Source organism: Hemitrygon akajei, chromosome 14, assembly GCF_048418815.1.
Source record: "Hemitrygon akajei chromosome 14, sHemAka1.3, whole genome shotgun sequence".
Taxonomy (NCBI): domain Eukaryota; kingdom Metazoa; phylum Chordata; class Chondrichthyes; order Myliobatiformes; family Dasyatidae; genus Hemitrygon; species Hemitrygon akajei.
The window spans coordinates 13,546,949-13,574,896 of record NC_133137.1 but is presented as its reverse complement, the minus strand read 5'-3'; the positions used below and the strand labels follow the sequence as shown (position 1 = coordinate 13,574,896).

General features: G+C 39.9%; 1 protein-coding gene across 1 annotated transcript in view; it reads right to left on the bottom strand.

Annotated features, from left to right (window-relative positions):
* rbm19 (RNA binding motif protein 19) overlaps window positions 1-27,948 on the bottom strand; it is a 273,505-nt gene that overhangs the window by 198,393 nt on the left and 47,164 nt on the right. The window contains exon 17 of the mRNA XM_073065480.1: window positions 14,942-15,072. Coding sequence (XP_072921581.1) covers window positions 14,942-15,072 — 131 coding nt within the window. The remainder of the gene's footprint in view (window positions 1-14,941; window positions 15,073-27,948) is intronic.

The window sequence follows — 27,948 nt, the reverse complement described above, 5'->3', positions numbered from 1 at the left end:
ATCCTGTAAAGTTACTAAGTATTTCAGTGTCAGTGACTTCACAAGATACCTGTATGATTAAAACACAAATCTGAGACAAAACCTCTATTTGGCAAAATGTCTTTTTACCAAATATGACGAAAAGAACAAAAATGGTCACGGCAAATATCTACACAATTGCATTATTAATTGCAAAGATCTATATCACTGTTAAAGACATAGGAAAAGCATCCAAAAGAAACTCTGGACTGTCAAAAGTCTGCAGAAATCATGCAACTATCTAGCACCATGTGCCTGGAAAACTAAAATTTTTTATCAGTAAAAGATGTGGCAAAACTAAAATGTACTTCAGATGTACAGCAGATGAAACCACTTGCTGTTCAAAGGCAGCTCAGACAGTAACACTTTTGCATACTGTGATGAATGCGTTGGAGGCTGATAAAGGAATTGCCAGATTAACAAGAAGTTAATATGCGAACAATAGACATTGATCTGTAGATTCATGCCCAGAATAAGACTGAATCTTTGGATTTTCAAGGGAAGAAACAGTTCAATAGATAGGCAAGTATAACAGAGTAATACATTTCAAGCTATATCCAGTGGACAGAGAGAAGCAGCTCATCAAGAATTACCATTGGTAAAATACATATGGCAAAGACACTGGTTTTGCATATAATATAAAAATTATCTCCAGTCAATGTCATAGAATTGCATGGACCCCAAATGCCATAATTTTCAAATATATTCATAAGGACCCGATAGCGAGTATAGGGTGGCACAGCTTTCAGGTGCTGTTGCTAGAGGTCAAATCAATTTTGATGGTGGAAAAAATACTGTTACTTACATGAAAAATGACAAGAGACTTTTCAAATCTTACTTTCCTTACCACATATTTTAGTCATCTGAATAATCTTACTTTCCTTACCATGCATTTTAATCATCAGAACTCCCCGATACTGATTTATGGTAGTATGTTTAGCAGGAGAAATGTGCTCAATTTTCTAGAGCCGTCTCTAAAATTTCCAAAATTATACCACAGAGACAAGAGTCTGCTTCTCTTTCTGCCAGTTCATTAAAACATGAGTGTGCCATTTCACTTCTGAATCTCAACAAATCTAAACTATACAAATGGATGCAGATAACTTCATAGAAGCAATACACCTGGAAATCCCACATGTAAGGTATGATGACACTAAAGTGGCTTTTCCAGAAGCAGAGCAATATATCACATTACAGTTGGAAAGGTATCCACTAATAAATTTATATTGTTTCATTAAACTTCCTCATAAGGTGAAAGCAGAGAAGTTTAAATTTTGAAATCAGAGATATTGATTAGAATAAACCATAACCGAGACTTCTTATCTGATAGTTTCGCAGCTTCCAAATGATTTTAAGCATATTAGATTATCAGCCACACAAGAAACTACTGGACATGCTTCTTGCATCTTAAATAACCACTAGCACACTATTGTTTTGCAGCAGTCCAAGCAGAAATGAGACAGTTAGTAAGTCTGGCTTTTGTACCATTATATAACTGATTGAAAATACCAATATCTGGTTTCATTTGAGGTCCTTAGAAGAGGTGTGTATTGTCAAAATGATTCACCGTCCCCCACAACAATTGTGGATTATGAGTTAGATGCAAAGTTTTATCACAGATTCTAGTGAATCCAAATTCAAATGTGCAGCACTGATACTATGAATTTTTGGTGACATCTCAAAAGCAGTACTCAATTCTGTATTGTAGACTCTAGCACAAGAACCTGCACATTCTCACAGTCAGCAAAGACAGACAATTCTCATCAATGCAGGTTAGACCCAAAAACCTATTGCACTCACTGTTAGCAGGATAAAATACTTTCATATTATACAAATGTCCAAGACAGGGCAATGGGAAACAAACACATTGAACCATGAATACTTAAATCAATGCAGTGATGAAAGCTTATCAACCCAGATAAACCTTTGTTACTTTCTCCTGATGGTGTCTAGTCTGAGCATTTGCAGCATCCTCAGTTTCAATTTCAAATTACTAATATCTATAGAAATTTTAAAAACCTTTCTGATATTTAAAACATAAAAAAGAGCAAACTCTATAGAGAACTTCAGGATACTAAACAGTGAAGACAGTTGGTTGGATAGATTGTAAAGAAAGACCTAGCTCTTTTGCACCATTCATTAATGCTGATTTTAAGCAGCATTAGATGCTGATAATTCTATTTTTATGATGTTCAGAGCAGCCAGGCAGGCAGGCATCCAGTTTTATATTGATTATGCATGTTGCTATAAAGGAGCTAATGGTGACGCTTTGTCAATTCAGCCAAATCGCAAAGCTCAACTGACAACCAGTTACTAACAAGATTTTTTCTTTCTAAATTTATTAATAGGAATTCATATATTTAGCAAAAGCCACATTATGTGACAAGACTAAAGTCAAACATGCACTGCAAGATTATAATTTACAGCAATGATAAAAGATCACATATATTAATGCAAGTAAAGGGCTAGGCTGAGGAGAATCACAAATGGTGTATTAAGTGTTGAAGTTGAATAGGTGGCCGAGACCAGTGAAAATAATAGATTTACATTACAGATTATCTGAAGAGAAATTCAGACTCAGCGTAGCAAAGGTTGGAGCAGACAACTGGACACAGCTCATGTAGGTACACTAAAGACACTAGAAAATTAGAAAATGGTAAGAGGAGAGCTAGATTATTATAATATAAACAACACATTTTTATTGGAAGATAAAATGTAAATACAGTATAACAAAAGACAGCTTGCTTTATCTTTTGCTTATGGGCTTTGCACCAGCTGCTTAAATGCAACAGATGGTATGCAGCATCACTGTTAACTTGTTCACATTTAACATTAAATTTAACAGCACCATATACAAGCTTACTGCCGACACCACTGTTGTGGGCCATATCAAAATGTGGTGATGAATCTGCATACGGGAGGGATGACCAAGAACTTGGATGAGTGGTGTAATAACAATAATGTCTCAATGTCAACAAAACGAAGGAACTGATTGTGGACTTCAGGAGAGGGAAACCAGAGGTCTATGAGCCAGTTATCATTGGAGGATCAGAGGTGAAGAGGGCAGCAACTTTAGTCACTATCTCAGAGGACCTGTCCTGGACCCATTATATAGATATATTTGCAAAGAAAGCACAACAGTGCCTCTACTTCCTCAGGAGTTTGCGAAGATTCAGCACGTAAACGAAAACCTTTTCAAACTTCCATAGATGTGAGGTGGCTGCATTACTAGGTATGGGAACACGAATGCCTTTGAGTGGAAAACCCTACAAATGGTAATGGATTTGGCCAGGTACATCACAGGTAAAGCCCTCCCAATCACTGAGTACATCTACGGGAAACGTTACCATAGGAAAGCAGCATCCATCATCGAAGATCCTCACCACCCAGGCCACGCTCTTTTCTCATTGCTGCTATCAGGTAGAAAGTACAAGTGCCTCAGGACTCGCACCACCAAGTTCAAGAACAGTTACTACCCCTCAACCATCAGGCTCTTGATCAAAAGTGGATAACTACACTCATTCTATTTCAGATGTTCCCACAACCGATGGCCTCACTTTATTTCATACTCATTATTTATTGCTATCTATTTATATTTGCATTTGCACAGTTTGCTGTTTATTGATCCTGCTTACAGTTACCGTTCTATAGACTGGGTAAGTATGCCTGCAAAAAAAAAGAATCTCAGGGCTGTATGTGGTGACATGCATGTACTCTGATAATAAATTTTACTTTCAACTTTTTTGAACATTAACATTTTTCACAAGTGCTTTGCACTTCATCATTGACCTAAAGTCCTAATAATAGAATATGTATAGTTGTGGACCTTTTTCCACAATTAAGGTTCAGGAAAATTAGGCATGAAAGAATTAAACTACACTTCTTTCTTTTTTAAATTTTTTTATTAGTTTTTCAAAACATTTTACAAAATTAAAAACCCCAAATCCCAATGAGGAGCATTAATATAGTGCAAGATTAAGCATACAATAACAATATGCTACAAAGGAAGAGAATTTAACAAAAAAGCACCTAAATTAAAGACAAGTGAGCTTAGTGTCCTCCCCAAGCCCCACAACACAAGAAAAAAACAACAACTCCAGACCAACCACCACACAGTATAAAGAGTATAAGTCCGGACAGTCAAACTCCCAGACTGTGAATACACTTAGTAACAGAGGATAATAATGCCTGCTACCAGAAAAAAAAGGGAGCTGAGAGCAAGGGACCGAAAAGAAGAAGAAAAAAAGAAAAAAAAACCCTAGTCAAGAGGAAGGTTATGAAAGTACTCGATAGAAGGTCCCCAGACCTTATGGAACTTTAGATCCGAATTAAGAACTGAATAATGAATTTTTTCGAGGTCCAAGCAGGCCATAATGTCGTTAAGCCATTGCACATGAGTGGGCGGGGCAACATCTCTCCATCTAAGAAGGATCAAGCATCTCGCCAGGAGAGAGGCAAAGGATAGTATTCGGCATTTGGTCGGACCCAGACATAAATCTGTCTCGCCCCAAAAACCGAACAGAGCAATTAAGGGGTTAGGTTCTAGGTGCTGATTCAGAATACCCGATAATGTAGTGAAGACATCTTTCCAGAATTTCTCCAGGCTAGGACAGAACCAGTACATATGGATGAGAGAGGCCACGCCCCTCTTGCATTTATCACAGAGCGGACTAATGCCAGGGTAGAATCGAGATAGTTTAGATTTAGACATATGGGCTCTATGAACAATCTTAAACTGTAAGAGGCAATGGCGAGCACAAAGGGAGGTTGAATTAACCGATTTGAGAACTGAGTCACAGCTCTCCTCGGATAAGGAGATATTTAAATCCTGCTCCCAGGCCATTTTAGTTTTATCCACAGGGGCCCGTCGTAAGGCTGCTAGTTTATCTCGGATAATTGAAATTAAACCTTTACCTAGTGGATTAATGGAAAGAAATAGGTCCATAGCATTTTTCGAAAACTACACTTCTATTTTCTTGAATCATTGGTAATATTTTCAAAGCTGTGCAAAACTTCCCATAGGCCCTCATCCCAAATGAAAGGTAACCACAAATTTCCTGCCTTGGGCAAATTTTCAGGCAACAGTCACTTGAAAAAAAAAATACAAATTAGATCAAGGAATTTTCAGCCTAGATTTATTTTCCTCATCAAGAGCACCTTAGAGTAGATTAAATTAGCCCAAGCATTTGTTAGACTGCCATGAGGAAATCTGCAGATGCTGGAAATTCAAGCAACACACACAAAATGCTGGTGGAACGCAGCAGGCCAGGCAGCATCTATAGGGAGAAGCGCTGTCGACGTTTTGGGCCGAGACGAGTCCTGATGAAGGGTCTCAGCCCAAAACGTCGACAGCGCTTCTCCCTATAGATGCTGCCTAGCCTGCTTTGTTAGACTGCATTTATAGAATTGTATGCTGTCATGACCACAACATGAAAGAAAGAGCATGACTAGGTGAGAAAAGATACAAAGAACAAATACAAAAAAAAGGTTTACAAGGATGTTGCCGGAATTGGAGGGTTTGAGTACCAGAAGAGACAGGATATGCTAGGTTTATTTTTCTTGGAACAAAAGAAGCTGAGAGGTAACATAGTAGAAGCACAGTTGCAAGAAAAAAAATTGTGAACCCTTTGCAATTACCTGGTTTTCTGCAATAATTACTCATAAAATGTGGTCTGATCTTCATCCGAGTCACAATACTAGACAAACACAACCTGCCTAAACTAGTAACACACAAACAATTGTGCTTTTCATGTTTTTATTGAACATATTGGTCAATCATTCACAGTCTAGGCTGGAGAAAGTATGTGAACCCTTGGTAGAACCTCCTTTAGCAGCAATAACCTCCACCAAACATTTCCTGTAGCTGCTGATCAGACTTGCACAATGGCGAGGAGGAATTTTAGACCATTCCTCTATACAAAACTGATTCAGTTCATTAATATTTCTGGGATAACTTGCATGAACAGCCCTATTTAGGTCATGCCACAGCATCTCAATTGGGTTAAGGCTCTGGCTTGCCATTCCAAAACACAAATTTTCTTCATTTTAAAGCATTCTGTTGTTGATTTACTCTTGTGTTTCAGATCATTGTCCTGTTGCATCATCAAACTTATATTAAGTTTCAGGTGATGGGACAGCTACTCTGACATTCTCTTGTAAAATGTCCTGATACAATTTTGAATTCATTGCTCCCTTAATGATTGCAAAGCTGCCCCAAACCATGATGCGCCTTGCACCATGCTTCACAGTTGGAACGAGATTTTGGTGTTGATGTGCAGTGCCCTTTTTCCTCATATCTTGTACACATCTGTAAAAAGTTCAACTTTTCTCTCATGTGTCCACAGAACATTGTCCTGGAAATGTTGTGGAACAGACAGGTCTTTTGCAAACTTGAGACGTGTAGCAATGTTTTTTTTTAGAGATCAGTGGTTTCCTCCATGGTGTCATCCATGAACACCATTCTTGTTCAGTGCTTTTCCGATTGTGGACACATGAACAGAGACTTTAGCAATTTCTAGAAATTTCTGCAGGTCTTTCACTGTAACTCTTGGGATCAATTTTTTACCACCTTCAGCATTGCATGTGTGCTCTTGGTGTGATCTTTGCAGAACACCCACTCCTAGGGAGAGCAGCAACATATTGAATTTCCTCCATTTACAGACAATTTCTCTTAATGTACTGATGAACACTAAGGTCTCTAGGAATGCTCTTGTAGCCTTTTCCTGCTTCATACATCTCTATAATTCTTCTGAGGTCTTCTGAAAGTTGTTCTGATTGAGGAATGGTGCACATAAACAGATCTTTCTTGTGAAGAGCAGGGCACACCTCCGAACTCATTTCATTGACTGGAACACCTGACTCCAAATAGCTTTAGTAGAAGGCATTACCCCAAAGGTTCAGATACCTTTTATAAGCCTACACTGTGCTTGTTTAAACTGTGCACTTAGTACTGACGAGAAGTACAATTGCTTGTGTGTTATTAGATTAAGCAGATTGCGTTGTCTATTATTGTGACTTGGATGTTTAATTTTATGAGTAATTAATGCAAACTTTTTCTTGCAGCAACTGTATATAAAATTATGTGAGATACAGGCAGAGCAGATAACAAACATCTGTTTTCCATGGTGGGGAGAGAGGTGTCTAAATCTAAATGGCATAACATTGAGGTAAGAGAGACGTTAAAGAGGGATGAGAGATGAATTTTCCAAACAAAGTAGTTGCATCCAGAATGAATTGCCACAGGTGTTGGAGGCAGGAATAGTAATAACAATCAAGAGGCAGGCACATGAAAGATCAGTATTCATTCTAACATTAGTGACAGTTCATTCCATTATCTAGGCTTTGTAATCTCCTCTTTATGTATCTCCATCTCTCCTTTCTTTAAGGGACAAAACATTGAATTTTCCCTTCTATTCTGTACCTTGTTTGGCTGCAACGTTAAAAAAATATTGTTGTGTTTAATAATGTCAATGTTCAAATTAGCATGTGAAAATAATTGCATGTTGCCTGCCAAATAACACCAAAATAAAAATATTTTAAAATTACAAGGGATCTTGTGACAATTATACCCGAAATGGTTCATTAATTAAATACAGCTTAACAAATTAATTTAGTAGGTGATGGCTATTCCAATCAAACATGGAGAATTCAAAATTCTAAGGCAGGGAGTATGAGGAATAGCAACTATGTGGAAGATTTTAACTATCTAAGCATTTATTATTATATTAATTAGGGCAATAGTTAATAATCATTGCTTTGGGCAGGTGTCTAGAAAGTTTACTTTCAAATCATCAGATACTTAAATGTCTATCTGCCTTAACATTATATCATACCAAATTCTCCCATATGAAGAGGAACTTAATTTGTACAACATCTTAAATGATCACATAATGTCACAGAAAGGCATTTGACCTATTTAGTTACATAGGAGGTGCAATCTCTGTTGTACCTTAATTTAGCATAATATTAACACCACAAATAACTGAGATAGTGACCAAACATGGTGTTTCAATGTTGTTAGCCAAGATCACTATCGCTCAGAATAAATGTTGCTCTTTATGTCAGGAGGAACATGTCCATCTTTTATGCCTATCTAAGGGGGAAGATGGAATGTTGGTTTAATGTCACTTCTGAAAACTAGCATCCTTAGAGGTGAAGCATCACACACAAAATACTGGTGGAACGCAGCAGGCCAGGCAGCATCTATAGGAAGAAGTACATTCGATGTTTTGGGTCAAGACCCTTCGTCAGGACTAACGGGAAAAAAGAGATAGTAAGAGATTTGAAAGTAGGAGGGGGAGGGGGGACCCAAAATGATAGGAGAAGACAGGAGGGGGAGGGATGAAGCTAAGAGCTGGGAAGTTGATTGGCAAAAGGGATACAAGGCTGGAGAAAGGGGAGTATCATAGGATGGAAGGCCCTGGAAGAAAGAAAGTGGGAGGGGAGCACCAGAAGAAGATGGAGAACAGGTAAGGAGTTATTGTGAGAGGGAAAGAGAAAAAAAAAATTAAAAATCAGCGATTGGTTAAGAAGGGGAGGAGGGGCATTAACAGAAGTTAGAGAAATCAATGTTCATACCATCAGGGTGGAGGCTACCCAAACAGAATATAAGGAGTCGTTCCTCCAACCTCAGTGTTGCTTCATCTCGACAGTAGAGGAGACCATGGACTGACATATCGGAATGGGAATGGGACATGGAATTCAAATATGTGGCCACTGGGAGATCCTCTGGGAGACAGTGCATAGGTGTTCAGCGAAATGGTCTCCTTGTCTGTGTCAGGCCTCACCAATATATAAAAGGCCACACCGGGAGCACCGGACACAGTATATCACCCAAGCAGACTCACCTGGAAGGACTGCCTGGGGCCCTGAACGGTGGTGAAGGTGGAAGTGTAAGGGCAGGTGTAGCACTTGTTCTGCTTACAAGGGTAAGTGCCAGGAGGGAGATCGTTGGGAAGGGATGGGGGGAGGGGGACAAATGGACAAGGAAGTTGCATAGGGAGTGATCCCTGTGGAAAGCAAAAAGTGGGGAAGGGCAGGGAGGGAAAAATGTGCTTGGTGGTGGGATCCCATTGGAGATGGTGAAAGTTATGGAGGATTATATGCTGGACACGGAGGCTGGTGGGGTGGTAGGTGAGGACAAGAGGAATTAGAAGTGTATTATTCAGAACATTGCTCTGGAATGTCACCATTGATTTTAAGCTTACATAAAAGTTAAAAAGGAAACATATCAGCACTAGGGACGCGTTCTCTATATATTTGCTTGGTACCTCTGGGTATGTTAAAGAGTTATTTTAGGAGGAATAAATTTGTTAAGCGATTTTTTTTGCATCATATGAAAAACAATAGATCAAAGCATTAAATATTTCCTACTTATTTTGCTTTCATCTTTAAAAGATTTCAAAGTCTGCTGACCAAGAAAGTTACAAGAGGTCTAGGTACAATCTTCAGAAAGCCGCTGGTGAAGAGGCAATTTCGGACTAAAACTGAATCAACAAAGGATGCTTGATAGTTGTGGCAGTGCTTAAATGTTAATCATCTTTTATAAGTTTAAATAGAGCAACATAGGCACAAAAGAGTTTGGCTTCCAGATGAGCTCAATGGCTCCTATGCTCAGTTTGACAGACAAAACATGGAGGAATTATCAGGAATACCAACAGCCCCCAATGATCCTGGATTTCAGCCTCCAAAGCCTTCAGGATGAACCCACGAGATGCATATAGCCCAGACAGGGTACCTGACCAAATACAAAAGACTTGTGTAGATCAACTGGCTGGAGTGTTCACCAAGATCTTAAATCTCTCACTTTGGTAGTCTGAGGTACCCACTTGTTTCAATTAGACATCACTTATACTGGTACCCAAGAACGTAGTAACCTGTTTCAATGACTATTGTCAGTAGCACTTGCATCCACAGTGATGAAGTATTTTGAGAGGCTGGTTATGAAACATATCAACTCTTGCCCGAGAACTGGCTCCAATTTGCCTACTGGAGCAACAGGTCCATGGCAGATGCCATCTCATTGGCTCTTCACTCAGCCCTCGAACATCTGGACAGCAAAGATGCATACATCAGGATGCTCTTTGTTGACTATAGCTCAGCATTCAATACCATCATCCCCTCAGAACTAATCAATAAGATTCAAGACCTTGGCCTCAATACATTCTTGTGCAATTAGTTCCTTGATTTCCTCACTTGCCAATTCCAGTCAGTTTGGATTGACAACAACATCTCCTCCCCAATCTCCGTCATTACAGTTCTACCACAAAGTTGTGTGCTTATTCCCCTGCTCTACTCATTTTACACTTATGACTATGTGGCTAAACATAGCACCAATGGCATATTGGGGAAGAAACCATTGTCACAGGCCGAATCAAAGGTGACGATTAATCAGCATTTGGAGGGAGATTGGAAATCTGGCAGAGCGGTGCCATAACAACAACCTCTTACTCAACATCAGCAAGACCAAGGAGCTGATTATTGACTTCAGGGGGAGGAAAACAGATGTTCACAAGGGGGTCCTCATTGGAGGATCAGAACTTTAAATTCCTTGGTGTTATTATTTTAAAAGATCTAACCTTGGCCCAGCACGCAAGGGCAATTATGAAGAAAGCACAGCATTGCCTCTACTTCCTTAAGAGTTGTGAAGATTCGGTATGGCATCTAAAACTTTGTCAAACTTCTACAGGTGCGTGGTGGAAAAATATATTCCTTGGCCGCATGACAATTTGGTGTAGAAACAGCAATGCCCTGGAATGGAAATTCCTTCAACATGTAGTGGATACAGCCCAGTCCATCACAGGTAGAGTCCTCCCCAGCACTGAGCATGTCTACACAAATCATTTGTCACAGGAAAGCAGCAATCATAATCAGGGACCCTCAACACCCATGTGATGCTCTCTTCTTGCTGCTGCCATTTGGAAGGTGGTACAGGAGCTTCAGGACTCACACCACCAGATTCAGGAATAGTAATTACCCTTCAACCATCAGGCTCCTGAACCGAAGGGAATAACTTCACTCAAATTCACTTACCCTATCACTTACCTGTTCCCACAACCTATGGACTCACTTTCAAAGACTCTTCATCTTGATATTTATTGCTTATTTATTTTTGTATTTGCACAGTTGGTTGTCTTTTGTGCACTGGTTGAACATCCAAGTTGGTGTGGGCTTCCACTGAAAATATTATGGTTATTATTCTATTATGGATTTAATGAGTTTGCCCACAAGGAAATGAGTCTCAGTGTTGTATATGGTAACATAATGCACTTTGACAATAAATTCACTTTGAACAATGCTTTTAAGATAGTTTGAATATAATACTATGGACAAAATGTGCATAACAGTTGAGTATTATCATTAATGTCCAAGAACTTTATTACATACTGAACACTCCTCTATGTGGAAAATTGGTGAAAAAATAATACATTCCACATTCTTCAGTTATTGAGCAATTACAATAGACAACATCAAGAAGCTTCCATCCACTTTTGGAGCTCAGGAAAATAGAGGGCTATAGGTAAACCTAAATTTCTCAGGTAAGGTGATGTAGGTTTTCTATGTTTTTATTTAACAAACCAGTCTTAACCTCGAATACCCAGGATAAATTTCCAAACAGAAAAAACGAGATCCAAAAAATTCACCTTAACTAAGAAATTACTGAAAATTGTTACACATATAGAAAGGGACTCTACTCCCGAGTTAAAAAGAATGACAGGTGATCACATTTCAATATAAAAAACTTTGCAGCTTGGGTGCCTTCCTTGGCTTGTGAATCCAGGAACAGAAGGAAGAGTGTCAAGATATGGTTAGCCTTTAAGAAAAATTCCTTTACCTGGATGGGTAGTGGATGACTGAAATTCTCTACGCAAGGTGGCGGTAGAACCTCAGTCATTCAGTATATTCATGACCAAGATGTATAGATTTTTAGATATTAAGGGCTGAAGCACACAGTATGAGCACCGGAAAGTAAAGCTAAGGTGCAAGCAGAAACGAGGGAGCAAATCCCTCTTCTTACTTCTAACATAGAACAGTAACAACACATGAACAGGCCCTTCGGCCCACAATGTTGTGCCAAACCAGCTAAAAAGCAAATCAAAAACACCCAAAAACTAATCCCCCCCACCACGTACACAATGTCCGTATCTCTCCATCTTCCTCACATTCATGTGCCTACCTACACATCTCTTAAAAGCCTCTAATGCATCTGCCTCTACCACTAAACCAGGAAGTGCATTCCAGGTGTTTACCACAGAGTACCCCTCACATCCCCTTTGAACCTACCCCCTCGCACCTTCAAGGCATGCCCTCTGGTATTGGACATTTCAACCCTGGGAAACACATTCTCCCTGTCCATTCTATCCATGCCTCTCATATTCTTGTAAACCTCTATCACATCTCCCCTCAGCCTCCAACACTCCAGAGAAAACAACCCAAGTTTATCCAGCTTCTCATAGCACATGCCCTCCAAATCAGGCAGAATCCTGGTAATCCTCTTCTGCACCCTCTCCAAAGCCTGAAAATCCTTTCTATTGTGGGGCTTGTAAACTCAAAGCCTCGACTAATAAAAGCAAGCCACCCTATCAACCTGTGGAGCCACTTCACAGAGCTATGAACTTGGATCCCAAGATCTCTCTGCTCAGCAATACTGTTATGGATCTTGCCCTTAACAGTGTACTGTCTCCTTGCATTTGCCCTACCAAGTTGCAACACGTCAGTTATCTGGATTAAGCTCCATCTGCCATTTCTCTGCCCATATATGCAACAAACCTATTATCATGCTGTATTCTTTGCCAATCTCCTACACTTTATCATCTGCAAACTCACTAACCCACCCATCTACATTTTCATCTAGGTCATTTATATATATCATAAACAGCAGAGGTCCCTGTGAAGATCCCTGTGGGGCACTACTAATTACAGACCTCCAGCTCAAACAAGTCCCTTCAACCATGTCCTTCCTGGCGCAAGCCAGTTTTAAGTTCAAACAGCCAATTCACTGTGGACTCCATGCATCTTAATCTTTTGTGCTGATGGACTTTGTCAAATGCTTTACTAAAATACGTTCACTACCCTTCATCAATCTTTCTCATCATCTTGTCAATTAAGTTGGTAAGACACAACCTGCCCCGCACAAAGCCATGCAGGCTCTCCCTAATTACGCCATGGGTTTCCAAATGCTCATATATCCTATCCAGAAGAATTTTCTCCAGCAATTTCCCTACAACTGATGTGCAACTCACTGGTCAATAGTCCCACGATTTGCCCTTGCTCCCTTCTTAAATAGGGGTACAACATTAATCACTTGCTTGTCCTCTGGGACCTCACCTGTACCTAGAGAGGACACGAAGACACTGGTAAAGGCCCCAGCAATCTTGTCTCTTTCTTCCTTCAATAACCTGGGGTAAATCCCATCAGGCCCTGGGGATTTATCCACCTTAATATTCATTAGGAGGCCCAACACTTCCTCTTCCTTGACCTCTAAAATCCCTAACATATTTATACACTCAGCACTTGTATTCAATGGATACTTTACAGTATAAGGTGTTCTCCTTTGGATGCTTTTCAACATTAAAGGCAACTTAAATGCAAGTTCTAATTTATTTTCAATGTTGGCCAAACTTACGACAGAAATTCATTGTCCATGACCAACATTGTTATCACATCCAGAAAACAGTTAAACTAAATAGAAGTACAACATACAGTACGTTTCTCACTGAAAAAACTACAAAGCTTCCCCTTTCTCATGCAAATAGTGAATCATTCTTTAAAAAAATTTTAAAACCAATGAATATAGTATGAAGTCTTTAGCTGTATCCCATCTTACACAGAGTTTTCACAGATACTTCAGACTTCCACTATCAGCACTTTTTTAAAAAAGATTTTTATGCCCCTGAACAGGTTTAGATGCTGCCACCAGTAGCTGAGGAAATCTTCACTCTGCCTTATTCCATTCTTAATAACAGGAATGGTTTTGTTCAATCAGAATGCAGACTGGATTCCATCAATTCATCCCAAAAAAAAAGCTTTTTTTAAATTAAAATCTAAATGAAAACTGCAGTTTTTGCAAATCTGATAGAAGAGAAATCAAATTTACATATCAGGGCAAAAGCCCTTTGTCAGAACCAGGATAGAGTTGTTTTAAATTTTAGAGAAGATGGGAGAAGGATGGACAAGACAAAATGTTTGCAATAAGCTGATACTAGTTTCGTGATGGTTATAGTGTAGTAATAAAAGCATCTGATTGATAGACGAGAGCCAAAGTTGCAAAGTAAAAATCACAACTACAGGAAATACCCATGAGGGCAGGCAAAATTCAAGATTAGTCTTTATTTTACGATCGGCCTAATTCAGTGGCTTGAATTTCCCGAATTGAATTACTACTCTCCATCTCCATCCAATTTTACTGCAGCCTAAAATCCAACTTGGCCTCCATAGCAATCTTTAGCAATGAACTCCACAGATTACCGCCCTCTGGTTAAAGAAACCCCTCCTCAACTCAGTTCTAAAGGAACATCCTTTTATTTTGAGGCAGAGTCCTTTGGTCATAGACCCTCCCACTACTGGAAATATCCTCTCCATGCAACAATATAAACTCTAGCAAGCGCATGCCCAGAGCTATCAAGTACTTGTCATATGCTAACCCTCATCCCCAGGCTTATTGTCATAAACAGCATTATCTCTGTGTAAATAAACTTTTGACGGTATGATGCCTAATACTTTCTTTTACCTTTAAGATGAACCATTTTTAAAAGGTATGAATCTCTCTTGCCTTTAAAATGCTAAAATGACTTTCTAATTACAGGATGTACCAGTGCAAAATCCCCTAAAATTCTGTAGCTAAACAGAATCACTACACTGCTTGCTTACCAGGGACAGCAAAACCAGTCCAACTCATTCTTTGAAAATATGGAAGAATGCTTACCTTCCTCAAACTTTCTTCAGTTGTTGAAAAGTTTATATTTTTGACAAATAAAGTACATCCTGGAATACTTTCATTCTCTTCCTCTTGAATTGTTGAATCATCTTCATTTATAGCTAGGTCACTTTGATCTTCTACAAAATAAAAAATCAGTTTCAATTTGTTAGTTTCTTCTTGTTATTTTCCAATACAATTTGTCCAAAAAAAGGCAAGATGTGACTATACCAGTATCTCGATATTTTTCTGCTGAATTAAACTGACTAATCTTTGATATTTCAGTTGATCTTACTCTCATATTTTTCACTCAAACTTTTCTGTCTTTTATCTAAAGTTGAACCCTAGTAATGCCTGAAAACCTGGGATAGATTTAGCTGCATAAATTGTGCATAATTATATAAAGTAATGAAAAAACAAATTTTTAACATTCCACACCTGTCAAAAACCACAGCTACTTAACAAACAAGTGCAACATTAGTAAGGAAGAGCAGTTTACACATCAAGTATTGGGCAAAATACTGTCATACACAGCAGTTTGATCTTGTCAGTAGTAATGAGCACAAGTGTACATCTGTGACAACCTTGCACGATACTTGGTGGATGCCTTGGCAACAGTCCTGGAAGGGGTAACATAACCATCTATTTCCTTCAGAGCTTCTTCCTTGAATGTGGCTCTACTTGTATTAATGATCATTAAACTTGGCTCTTTGTAACACAAGTTTTAAAGTATCTGTATGAATAATATTTAATGTTTCTAGAAAATATCAACTATTGCCTTCTGAGTTTCTTAAACCAAGCAAACCTGCAAGTAAGCTTCTGTAAATAAATACTGAATTCTTAAAAGAAAAAAAACTATTAATAAAAGTAAACTTGAAATTCAGATTTACAAGGAGGGCATGCTGGTCACTATTTTCTGTACATTAATGAGGCACTATAATAGTTGAGTTAAAAATGCCTTACAGATACTGCCCCTGGTATGTTAATTGTAATTGCTTGCTTACATTAAATTCAGCATGGTCAAATTTATCTTTTTGTTAATGACGTTTTTCTTTTTAACTTAAATGCAAGTGCACACAAGGTTTATCAAGAGCCACATGTATAAATTGAAGCCATCCTTTCCTAGGTCAATTAGAATGACTTCATTGTGATCTCAACAATGCCCAATGGGACATGGTGATGTTTAAATTTATAACACATATCTAACTTGTTCTGAATAAAGTGAAAAACATCCATTTGTTTCTCTGCATACAGCAAAGCAAATTTGCTAAGACAATCACATTTAAGTACAATTACTTTTCAACCATTAAAACAACTTGCATCGTCAATGTAGAATGATGTCTCAAGATGAAATTGGTTAAGGAGGTGGAGGTACATAGCAAGTTTTGGCAGCAAGGAATGAACAAGATATTTGATGAATATAAAAGGCAGACCTAAATATGGCGCCGGAGAGCAACTCCTCCTAGCCCATCAGTGGAATAGTTCAAATTCTTCTTCTAATGCTTCTTTTATTTCCCTTTCATGGTGGCTGGGGTCCTGTCAGTGTCAGTGATCCAGAGCTGTACTCAAACTGCAGTACTGCACTACAGCGGGTTCCCATTCTTGCAGCTGTCCAGTCAGCTGTGTTTTTGATACCTCCAGGAACAACTTGGAAGATGGGCACTTCAGGGTGCAGCCAAGAACGGCCGAGGACACGATTTCTCACCAGTGTCGCAAACTGAAGCGTCACAGGGAGCTGGAACATTGAGATAGTGAGTACAGCAGTCACTTCACTGAGGGTTCTGCACTCAGATGATCATTGATGAGTGAGTTTGCTGCAGATTCTGGAGTCAAGGGAAACTCAAAATCAAAGCGGTACAACAGACTGCAACATTGAAACAACAACTGTTTGTCGCCCCTCTCGCTGTGAAAGGAGTGATATCTCTATCTCCCTTGTTACTGAGAGAAAGTGCCTGAGGGACGTTATACTGATAGGATGGACAGTAATTTTTGATAGACTATAGATATGGTCCCTCTTTTGGGCTTTGCTGTTGCTTGCATGGTGGTTGGTGGGAATGACGATGTTTTCTGTGAAAATAAGTTGGGGGAGGGCTGATGTTGTTTATTTCTGTCATTCATTCTTTGAAGTTTTTCTTCTGTCTCAAGGATGTTTGCGGAGAGTAAGAATTTCAGGTTGTATATTCATTCTCCGATATTAAATAAAGTCATTCAATACACAAGAACACATTAGAGGGAAATTAGGAGGGTTAAGAGGCATGAGGTTGCTCTAGCAGACCAGGTGAAGGAGAATTCCAAGGGCTTCTACCTTGAAAGCAAAAGGATAGGAAGGGATCTTCTTGAAGATCAGCAAGATCATCTATGCATGGAGCAGAAAAAGATGGAGAGATATTAAGTGGAAGTTTTACATCTGTATTTACTCAGAAGATGGATGTAGAGTCCAAAGAAGTGAGGCAAAACAGCAGTGAGATCATGGACCCTATACAAGTTAGAGGAGGAGTTGCTATTGTCTTGAGGCAAATTAGGCTAGTCTGACAAGGTGTTCCCTTGGACCTTGTGGGAGGCTAGTGCACAAGTTAAAGGGGCCCTAGCAGCATAAGGCCCTGGCAACATAAACTGTCCTTAGAGCCTTTCTGAAACAACAGAACAGCACTAGCTATCTTCCATTTCTCTGGCACCTCACCTGTGGCTAAGTACAAGTCGGGAAATTATAGGCCAGTGAGCCTGATGTCAGTAGTGAAGTTATTGGAAGGTATTCTAAAGGGTGGATATACAAGTATTTGGATAGACAGGGACTGATTAGGGATAGTCAACATGGCTTTGCATCTAATCAATCATATAGAATTTTTCAAGGAGGTTACCAGAAAAGTTGAAGAAGGAAAGGCAGTGGATGTAGTCTACATGGACTTCAGCAAGACTTTTGAAAAGGTCATAAATGGGAGGTTGGTCAAGAAGGTTCAGTCACTTGGCTTTCAGGCTGAGGTAGTAAACTGGATTCAACATTGGTTCTGTTTGAGAAGCCAGATAGTGGCGGTAGATTTATGCCTCTCTGACAGAAGGCCTGTGACTTGTATTGTGCCACAGGGATAAGTGCTGGGTCTGTTGTTGTTTCTCATCTATGTTAACAAGCCGGTTGATAACGTGAACAGCGAGGAAAACTATCAGAGCTTGCAATGGGATCTGGACCGGCTGGGGGAAAAAAAAAATAGGCTGAAAAATAGCAAATGGATTTTAGTGCAGAGAAATGTGAGGTGTTGCACTTTCAGAAAACAAACTAGGGCAGGGCTTAAACTGAGTACGGTAGGAGACTGGGAGTGCAGTAAAAGAGGGATCTAAGAATACAGATCCATAGAGTGGCATCACAGGTATATAGGGTTACCAAGAGAGATTTGGCACTTTGGCCTTCATAAATCAAAATACTGAGTACAACAGCTGGGATGTTAAATTGAAGTTTTCTAAGATGTTGGTGAGACCAAATTTGGAGTATGGTGTGCAGTTCATGTCACCTACCTACAGGAAAGATATCAATAAGAGTGAAAGAGTACACAGAAAATTTAGAAGGATGTTGCTGGGACTTGAGGATGTGTTTATAAGACCATAAGATATAGGAGCAAAAGCAGGCCATTTTAGGCCATTTGGCCAATCGAGTCTGCTCCACCATTCAATCATGGGCTGATGCAATTCTTCCCGACATCCCTACTCCTCTGCCTTCTCCGCATACCCTTTGATACCCTGGCTAATGAAGAACCTATCTATCTCTGCCTTAAATACACCCAATGACTTGGCCTCCACATCTGCTCGTGGCTACAAATTCCACAGAGTTACCACCCTCTGATTGAAGTAATTTCTCCGCATATCTGTTCTAAATGGACATCCTTCAATCCTGAAGTTGTGCCCTCTTGTCCTAGAATCCTCTACCATGGGAAATAACTTTGCCATATCTAATTTGTTCAGGTCTTTTAACATTCAGAATGTTTCTAAGAGTTCCCCCCTCGTTCTCCTGATCTCCAGAGAATACAACCCAAGAGCTGCCAGACTTTCCTCATACAGTAACCCTTTCATTCCTGGAATCATTCTCGTGAATCTTCTCTGAACCCTCTCCAATGTCAGTACATCCTTTCTAAAATAAGGAGCCCAAAACTGCACACAATACTCCAAGTGTGGTCTCACGAGTGCCTTATAGAGCCTCAACATCACATCCCTGCTCTTATATTCTATACATCTAGAAATGAATGCCAACAATGCATTTGCCTTCTTCACAATGGACTCAATCTGGAGGTTAAACTTTAGGATATCCTGCACAAGGACTCCCAAGTCCCTTTGCATCTCTGCATTTTGAATTCTCTCCTCACCTAAATAATAGTCTGCCCGTTTATTTCTTCCACCAAAGTAAATGGCCATACCCTTTCCAACACTGTATTACATTTGCCACTTATTTACCCATTCCCCTAAACTATCTAATTCTGTCTGCAGGCTCGCTGTTCCCTCAACACTACCCGCTCCTCCACCTATCTTTGTATCATCGGCAAATTTAGCCACAAATCTATTAATCCCATTGTCCAAATCACTGACATACATCATTAAAACCAGAAGTCCCAACACCGTGGAACTCCACTGGTAACCAGCAGCCAGCCAGAATAGGATCCCTTTATTCCCACTCTGTTTTCTGCTGATCAGCCAGTGCTCCACCCATGCTAGTAACTTCCCTGTAATTCCATGGGTTCTTATCTTGCCAAGCACCCTCATGTGCGGCACCCTGTCAAAGGCCTTCTGAAAGTCCAAATACACCACATCGACTGCAACTCCTTTGTCTACCCTGACTGTAATTTCCTCAAAAAATAGTAGGCTAGTCAGGCAGAATTTTCCTTTCAGGAAATCACGCTGGGTTTGGCCCATCTTGTCATGTGTTTCCAGGTATTCCATAATCTCATCCCTAACAATCGATTCCAATGACTTCCCAACCACTGATGTCAGGCTAACAGGTCTACAGTTTCCTTTCTGCTGCCTCCCACCCTTGTTAAACAGCAGAGTAACATTTGCAATTTTCCAGTCATCCAGTACAATACCAGAATCTATCGATTCTTGAAAGATCATTGTTAATGCCTCTGCAATCTTGCCAGCTACTTCCTTCAGAACCCGAGGGTGCATTCCATCAGGTCCAGGAGATTTATCCACCCTCACCATTAAGCTTCCGGAGCACCTTCTCAGTCGCAATTTTCACTGCACTTCCCTGACACTCTTGAATGTCTGGTATACTGCAGTTGTCTTCCACTGTGAAGTCTGATGCAAAATTTGCATTCAGTTCCTCTGCCATCTCTGCATCTCTCATTACAATATCTCCAGAATCATTTTCTATTGGTCTTATATCTACCCTCAACTCTCTTTTACCCTTTATATACTTAAAAAAGCTTTTAGTATCTTCTTTGATATTAGTGTAACATTTGTCTGATATTAAACTCTACACCTTCCGATCGTATGTCATCCCTTTCTAATGATTTAATATTATTTCTTATACACAGGGCCCTCTGCCTACTAACCTATCTTTCTAATACACCGTGTATCCTTGGACGTTCAACTCTCAATGGCAGCCATCCTTCAGCCAAGTTTCAGTTTGGAAGCAGATACGATTAGGTCTTTTAAGAGACTCCTGGATAGGTACATGGAGCTTAGAAAAATAGAGGGCTATGGGTAACCTCAGGTAATTTCTAAAATAAGTACATGTTCAGCACAGCATCGTGGACCAAAGGGCCTATATTGTGCTGTAGGTTTTCTATGTTTTCTAAGTTTCTAGTCCCCAGCTTCCTTTCATAATTTATCTTTTCCTCCTAATGACCTTCTTGGTTTCATTCTGCAAGTTCTTAAAAGCTTCCTAATTCTCTATATTCCCACTAACTATGACTTCCACTTTGGCTCTGACTTCACTTGTCAGCCACACTAGTATCCTCCTTCCATTTGAAAATGTATTCTTATTTGGAATATATCTGTCTTGCACATCACTCATTTTTCACAGAAACTCCAGCCATTGCTGCTCTGCTGTCCTTCCTGCTAGTGTCCCTTTCCAGTCATCATTGGCCAGTTCCCCCCTCATGCCATTGTAATTTATTCCACTGAAATACCGACACATTGGAATTTAGTTTCCCCTTCTCAAATTTCAAAGTGAACTTGATCATATTGTGCTCACTATTCCCCAACGGTTCCTTAACCTTAAGCTCTCTTATCACCTCTGAATCATTGCGCAACACCCAATCCAGCACAGCTGACCCCCTAGTGGGATCAACAACAAGCTTTTCTAAAAATCCATCCCTCAGACATTCTACAAGTTCTCTCTCGAGGTCCAGTACTGGCCTGGTTTTCCCAATCCACTTTCAGGTTAAAATCCCCAACAATTATCATGATTTTACCCTTCTGACATGCCTTTTCTATCTCCTGCTGTAATTTGTAATCCACATCCCAGCTGCTGTTTGGAGACCTGTATACAACTGCCATTAGGGTCATTTTACCCTTGCCATTTCTTAACTCAACCCACAGAGACTCTACAACTTCTGATCCTATGTCATCCCTTTCTAATGATTTAATATTATTTCTTATACACAGGGACACACCACCCCCTCTGTCTACTAACCTATCTTTCCAATACACCATATATCCTTAGACGTTCAGCTCCTATTGGCAGCCATCCTTTAGCCAAGTTTCAGAGACTGCCACAACGTCATACTTGCTAATCTGTTGCTGAATTTCAAGATTGTCCATTTTATTTCTTATGCTGTGTGCATTCAAATATAACACTTTCAGTCCAATATTGGTTGTTTTCTGTTTTAACTGCATCTCGCCTCTATTGCCCTGTAAATCATCCCACTGGCTGTGATTATGCCTCATCTCCTGCCTGTCATTTCTATCATCTCTGTACCAAGACTTCTGGCTGCTCCTGCCTATTCTCCTCACTATGGGATCCCTTATGACTACTGCATTCCTCATCTTCTTCTCTCCCTTCTGCACCACGCAACCAGGCTCAGTGCTAGAGCCCTGATCGCTGTGGTCATCCTCTGACAGGTCACTGCCCCATCAACAGCATCTAAAACGAGAGAACGATTATTGACGGGGATGGCCACAGGGTGCTCTCTACTATCTGAGCCCTTCCCCCTCCCTGACAGTCATTCACTTGTTGGGATGACTAACTCCCTATAGCTCCTATCTATCTCCTGCTCACTTTCCCTAGTAAGGTGTAGGTGTTATAGGGAAAGTTAGGACTTTATAAGTTGGGAGCACAGGAGAATGATGAGAGATATGACATAGGTGTATAAATTATTAATAGTATAGACAGGCTTTTTCCATAAGGTTGGGTGAGACTAGAATTGAAGGTCAAATGCTAAGGGCAGAATGTTTAAGGGAACATGAGGGGGATCTTTTTCACTCAGAGAGTAATGAGTGTGGAATAAGTAGCCAACATAAGTGGTAAACATGGGCTTGATTTCAACATTTTAAAAAAGTTTGGATAAATACATGGATGGGACGGGTATAGAGGGCTATGGTCCACATGCAGGTCAATCGGACTAGAGGGAATAATAATTTGGCGAGGACTAAATGGACCGAAGGGCATGTTTCTGTGCTGTAGTGTTCAATAAGAAATTTCACGTGGCAAAAATTAGCCACAAATACCGATGAGCTAAAGGAGAAGGTATTCAGAATAATGATCAATGCTGTACAAAAGAGATTGCTTAGCTGAGTCACAAATAAGAGGAACATTGTAAAAAGGAGAGAATACTTGAAACTCTCATTGAATGATCTACAAATCCTTTTAGATGAGAAGTCAAGGAAAGATTATATTTCTTTTAGCACTAAGATTTAATCATCTCCCCAACACCTATAGTGACATACAAATTCAAACACTTAATGAAAACAGTTAACATACTGCCCAGCTTTTCTTTTCTCCCATCCAAAATTAAGAAATGCACATTTAACTCCCCACATTGCCAGTCTCTTTGTATCAGTTATTTGCACATAGGATGTCAAAATCTCATCCTTTAAGATGAGTGTCTTATCAATTCTTTGCCTCACAGGTAGATAGGGTAGTTAAGAAAGCTTATGGGGTGTTAGGTTTCATAAGTCGAGGGATCGAGTTTAAGAGTTATGAGGTAATGATGCAGTGATGATAAAACTCTAGTTAGGCCACACTTGTGAGTATTGTGTCCAGTTCTGGTCACCTCACTATAGGAAGGATATGGAAGCATTGGAAAGGGTACAGAGGAGATTTGCCAGGATGCTGCTTGGTTTAGAGAGTATGGATTATGATCAGAGATTAAGGGAGCTAGGGCTTTACTCTTTGGAGAGAAGGAGGATGAAAGGAGACATGATAGAGGTATATAAGATATTAAGAGGAATAGATAGAGTGGACAGCCAGCATCTCTTCCCCAGGGCACCACTGCTCAATACGAGAGGACATGGTTTTAAGGTAAGGGGTGGGAAGTTCAAGGGGGATATTAGAGGAAGGTTTTTTCCTCAGAGAGTGGTTGGTGCATGGAATGCACTGCCTGAGTCAGTGGTGGAGGCAGATACACTAGTGAAATTTAAGCGACTACTAGACAGGTATATGGAGGAATTTAAGGTGGGGGGGGGGGTTATATGGGAGGCAGGGTTTGAGGGTCGGCACAACATTGTGGGCCAAAGGGCCTTACTGTGCTGTACTATTCTATGTTCTTATAGTGCTTGCCTTCAGTGAGAATAGCCTCATTGAAAGTGGTCTTTGCAATACCCATATCTCCAACCTCAGAGTAGGGCAAGCACCACACATCTAAGTTTATTGTGCTACTAATTTTTATGCACCTAAGATTCCTCAGTATTGAAGTTCAAGAGAACTGTAACACCCTCCTATTCACTTTTGAATAAGGATAGTCACTGATGCTTTCCACACCACAGCTGACTATGATTAATTTTCTTGTCAGAAGGCAAGCTGAGGAGTAAGCACATAATTTTGTTAGGATTATAGGCTTCCACAGGATGCTGGGTGCCATTGGCCACCACACTGCTTTGCCAGCAATGCATGCTGTCTCTGAGATATAATCTAAGCTAAAATAATTGCATTCCCTCAATAACCAGCTGGTGTGCAAATTGCTATGTCTGTGCCCATTTGGGGAAAGCTATACAATTTAACCCTCAGGAAATACTGAAAAACAGATATGAAGTTATCTGAGACTGTTCAGGTTGTAATTTGCTAGATCAGAAGACTCGCCACATTACAGCCCTCAGGACTTAACAGTAAATTCAACACTTTCAGAAAACCAGCCTTTGAACATTGTATCAGAACTAGCCAATTTTGATTAAAGGTTATTCACATGAAATGCAAACTCTGTCTCTCCATGGATGGTACTTAACCAGATGAACATTTCCAGCATTCTCTCTTTTTATTTCAGATTTCCAGGATCTGCAGTGCTTTGCTTTGTCACTTTGTGCCTTAAAGGTTCACTATTTTTGTTTTGCTTCATTTTCATCTCCCCTGCTTTCATTCATGTATCTACAATTTCTTCAACTGCATCATGGCCAGGAAGAAGTTTGTCCCTCTCAGCCAAAATCACTACTACTTGTTTCAGCTAGTCTCTCTTGCTCTTCATCCAACAATGAATTCCTGTTCTTCTCTTTATTCTTCTTTTTTTCACTGCAGCTTAAAACACATCTAATTTAAAATTTTACTGACCTGATATCTGTTTCTATCCTTCGCCATCATATGATGCCAACCTCTTACTCAGTATCAGCAAAACTAAAGAAATGATTGTGAATTTCAGGAAGGGGAAGCAGGGCAAACATACTACTAGTACTAGCCAAGCAAAATCCAAACTCTCACCACAGAGGTGAAACTCCTCACCTTCGCCTTAAAATGGCAATTCTTTGCTCTCAATATATGCCCTCTTGTTTTAGATTTCTCACAAGTGCTAACATCCTGTAAGCATGACCTTTTTAAATTCTCTCAACGTTGTCTCAATAAGACTATCTATTTTTTTTTTAAAAAACACCAACAAATACAGATTTGATCAGCACCATCTTTCTTCAAAGGCAATATCTTCATCACATTTCTCAATCTCTGAACCTTCTCTGAACTACTTTCAATACAACTATCTCTCTCCTTAAATACAGCACCTCCTCAGCTTAGGAGTGTTTTTACACATGACTGAGTATTCAGGAGACTGGAAAAATGGATTTGGCAGCTGCTGTGGAGCTACAGGCATCTTCTGATATGTGGCAACTCGGTTCCCAGCCTCATTTCTGACTGGCAAACTGTTCAGGGTTATGAGTAGTTCAGAGGAATGGAACCACACTGTAGCTGGGGGAGGACCAGCACATGCATCTCTCACCTAGATGGGGTCAGTGGTGCTGTGAGGATTACATTCCTGGACTTCTCTAGTGCCTTTAACACCATCCAGCCCAAGATCTTAAGGCACAAACTAACGGAGATGGGAGTAGACTCTCACATGGTGGATTGGATAGTGGACTACTTGACAGATAGACCTCAGTATGTGCGGTTGGGAGACTGTAGGTCTGACACGGTGGTCAGCAGCACAGGAGCGCCGCAGGGGACCGTGCTCTCTCCGGTCCTGTTCACCCTGTACACATCGGACTTCCAATATAACTCGGAGTCCTGCCATGTGCAGATGTTCGCTGATGACACGGCCATAGTGGGGTGTGTCAGGAATGGACAGGAGGAGGAATATAGGAAACTGATACAGGACTTTGTGATATGGTGCAACTCAAACTACCTGCGTCTCAATATCACCAAAACCAAGGAGATGGTGGTGGACTTTAGGAGTTCTAGGCCTCATATGGAGCCAGTGATCATTAATGGAGAATGTGTGGAGCAGGTTAAGACCTACAAGTATCTGGGAGTACAGTTAGACGAGAAGCTAGACTGGACTGCCAACACAGATGCCTTGTGCAGGAAGGCACAGAGTCGACTGTACTTCCTTAGAAGGTTGGCGTCATTCAATGTCTGTAGTGAGATGCTGAAGATGTTCTATAGGTCAGTTGTGGAGAGCGCCCTCTTCTTTGTGGTGGCGTGTTGGGGAGGAAGCATTAAGAAGAGGGACGCCTCACGTCTTAATAAGCTGGTAAGGAAGGCGGGCTCTGTCGTGGGCAAAGTACTGGAGAGTTTAACATCGGTAGCTGAGCGAAGGGCGCTGAGTAGGCTACGTTCAATTATGGAAAACTCTGAACATCCTCCACTTAGCACCATCCAGAGACAGAGAAGCAGTTTCAGCGACAGGTTACTATCGATGCAATGCTCCTCAGACAGGATGAAGAGGTCAATACTCCCCAATGCCATTAGGCTTTACAATTCAAACGCCAGGACTTAAGAACTTTTTAAAAGCTATTATTAATGCTTTTTGAGATAGTGATTTAGATGCATATCATATTTTTTACTGTTAAGTATTGTATGTAATTAGTTTTGCTACAACAAGTGTATGGGACATTGGAAAAAAAGTTGAATTTCCCCATGGGGATGAATAAAGTATCTATCTATCTATGCAGTATTCTAGATGTGGTCCCATCAATGTCCTGTAAAGCCAGACTTTCTTACTTTTGTACTCCATCTTCTTTGCTTTGCTACTTCATACCTATTTGCCTTTCCTAATTGCTTGCTGACGGCTGCCAACTTCTGCATCTTCTAGCAGGTATTTGGATCAGTTAAATACCAGCTTTCAAGTAGCTTTCTGGCTTGTGTGTTCAAAGTCACAAAAATGTGTATACAAATATGATGCACCTTCTATAAACAATAAACAAACAATGCACTGAGAACAATGTTACATATCAGTTTTTTTAAACAGTATATTTCAATTACAGGTAGAATGTGCTGATTATTTTGACTAAATCAATCCCTTATGAGGTATCACCACAATCATAAATCTGCACACAGGTCGATATCCAATTTTAGTGTATGATCTTGTGAAGGCACTTGGCAACATAATAGTTAAAAAAAAAATCACTTTCTTGAAAGGTACACTTTTCTAATACCTACACACATGAAAATATTCAATGTCAGAATTCCCCCAAGCATATACTACCCATACCTGTAACACATCAAATTCACATTTGCGTATCACATTCCAATATTGATAAAAATTTGCAGATATTAAAAGGTTGCCATGAACAATGAAGTCTTTTTAATTTCTCCAATTTATTTCAAGCCAAAGAAATTTTTAAGTATTTCATCTCTTTAAATTTTGTAAGGAAGGCTCTTCAACTCTGGGGAAATTAATAAATCATTGACAGTTAATCCATCAGCAAAAAGATTTAAATGCACCTCCATCTGTGGTTTGTACGATAAAATGCAGTCACGCAAAGCAAAAAGCAGTTATATTATTCTTGAGCTACAAAATTCTGAGTCTTTCTGCATGCAAAGCACATCCTGAACAACAAAAGCTATTATCAGTGAACTGCAGCCTTCACGAAGCATTCCCCTGAAGTTCATTATCACAGGGCCTGGGTCTCGGCACAGTAAGATAATAGCTCCCTGGTGACTAGTAGCCAGATTGGCATTGCTGCTTTCATTCTCCAAGCTCAAGGCTCACCTCCCCCAAAGGCCACTGTTGCAGCCTTATACATAGTATGAAAAAAAACATGGAAGTTCAAAATGAGTCATGTCCTTGAAGAAGAAGAGTACTGGGATTAGTACTGGCCTGCAGTATTACAATACAGTTATGTGTGGGATCTACACAGTATGCATATTGTTGTATTGGACAACATATACCATTCCTCCCACCCCCCCCATACATTTTTCAGTTGATCTCAAAATGGCAATCTTTTGATGCCTCTGATTTTTTTTAATGAATGTAATTTTTGCTAAACTGGTAAATATGCCTTAATATTGCACATTTTTAAAGACAGGTGTGGAAGTAGTAGGCAAAATAGAAGACACCAGAAAGCAAAATTATGTTGATTAAAAAAAATGAAGGTCACACTTGCTCATTTTATGGACTGTCATGTAGATTCCATTACAATTTTCTTAATACAAATATCTCCAGAAATCGATTAAA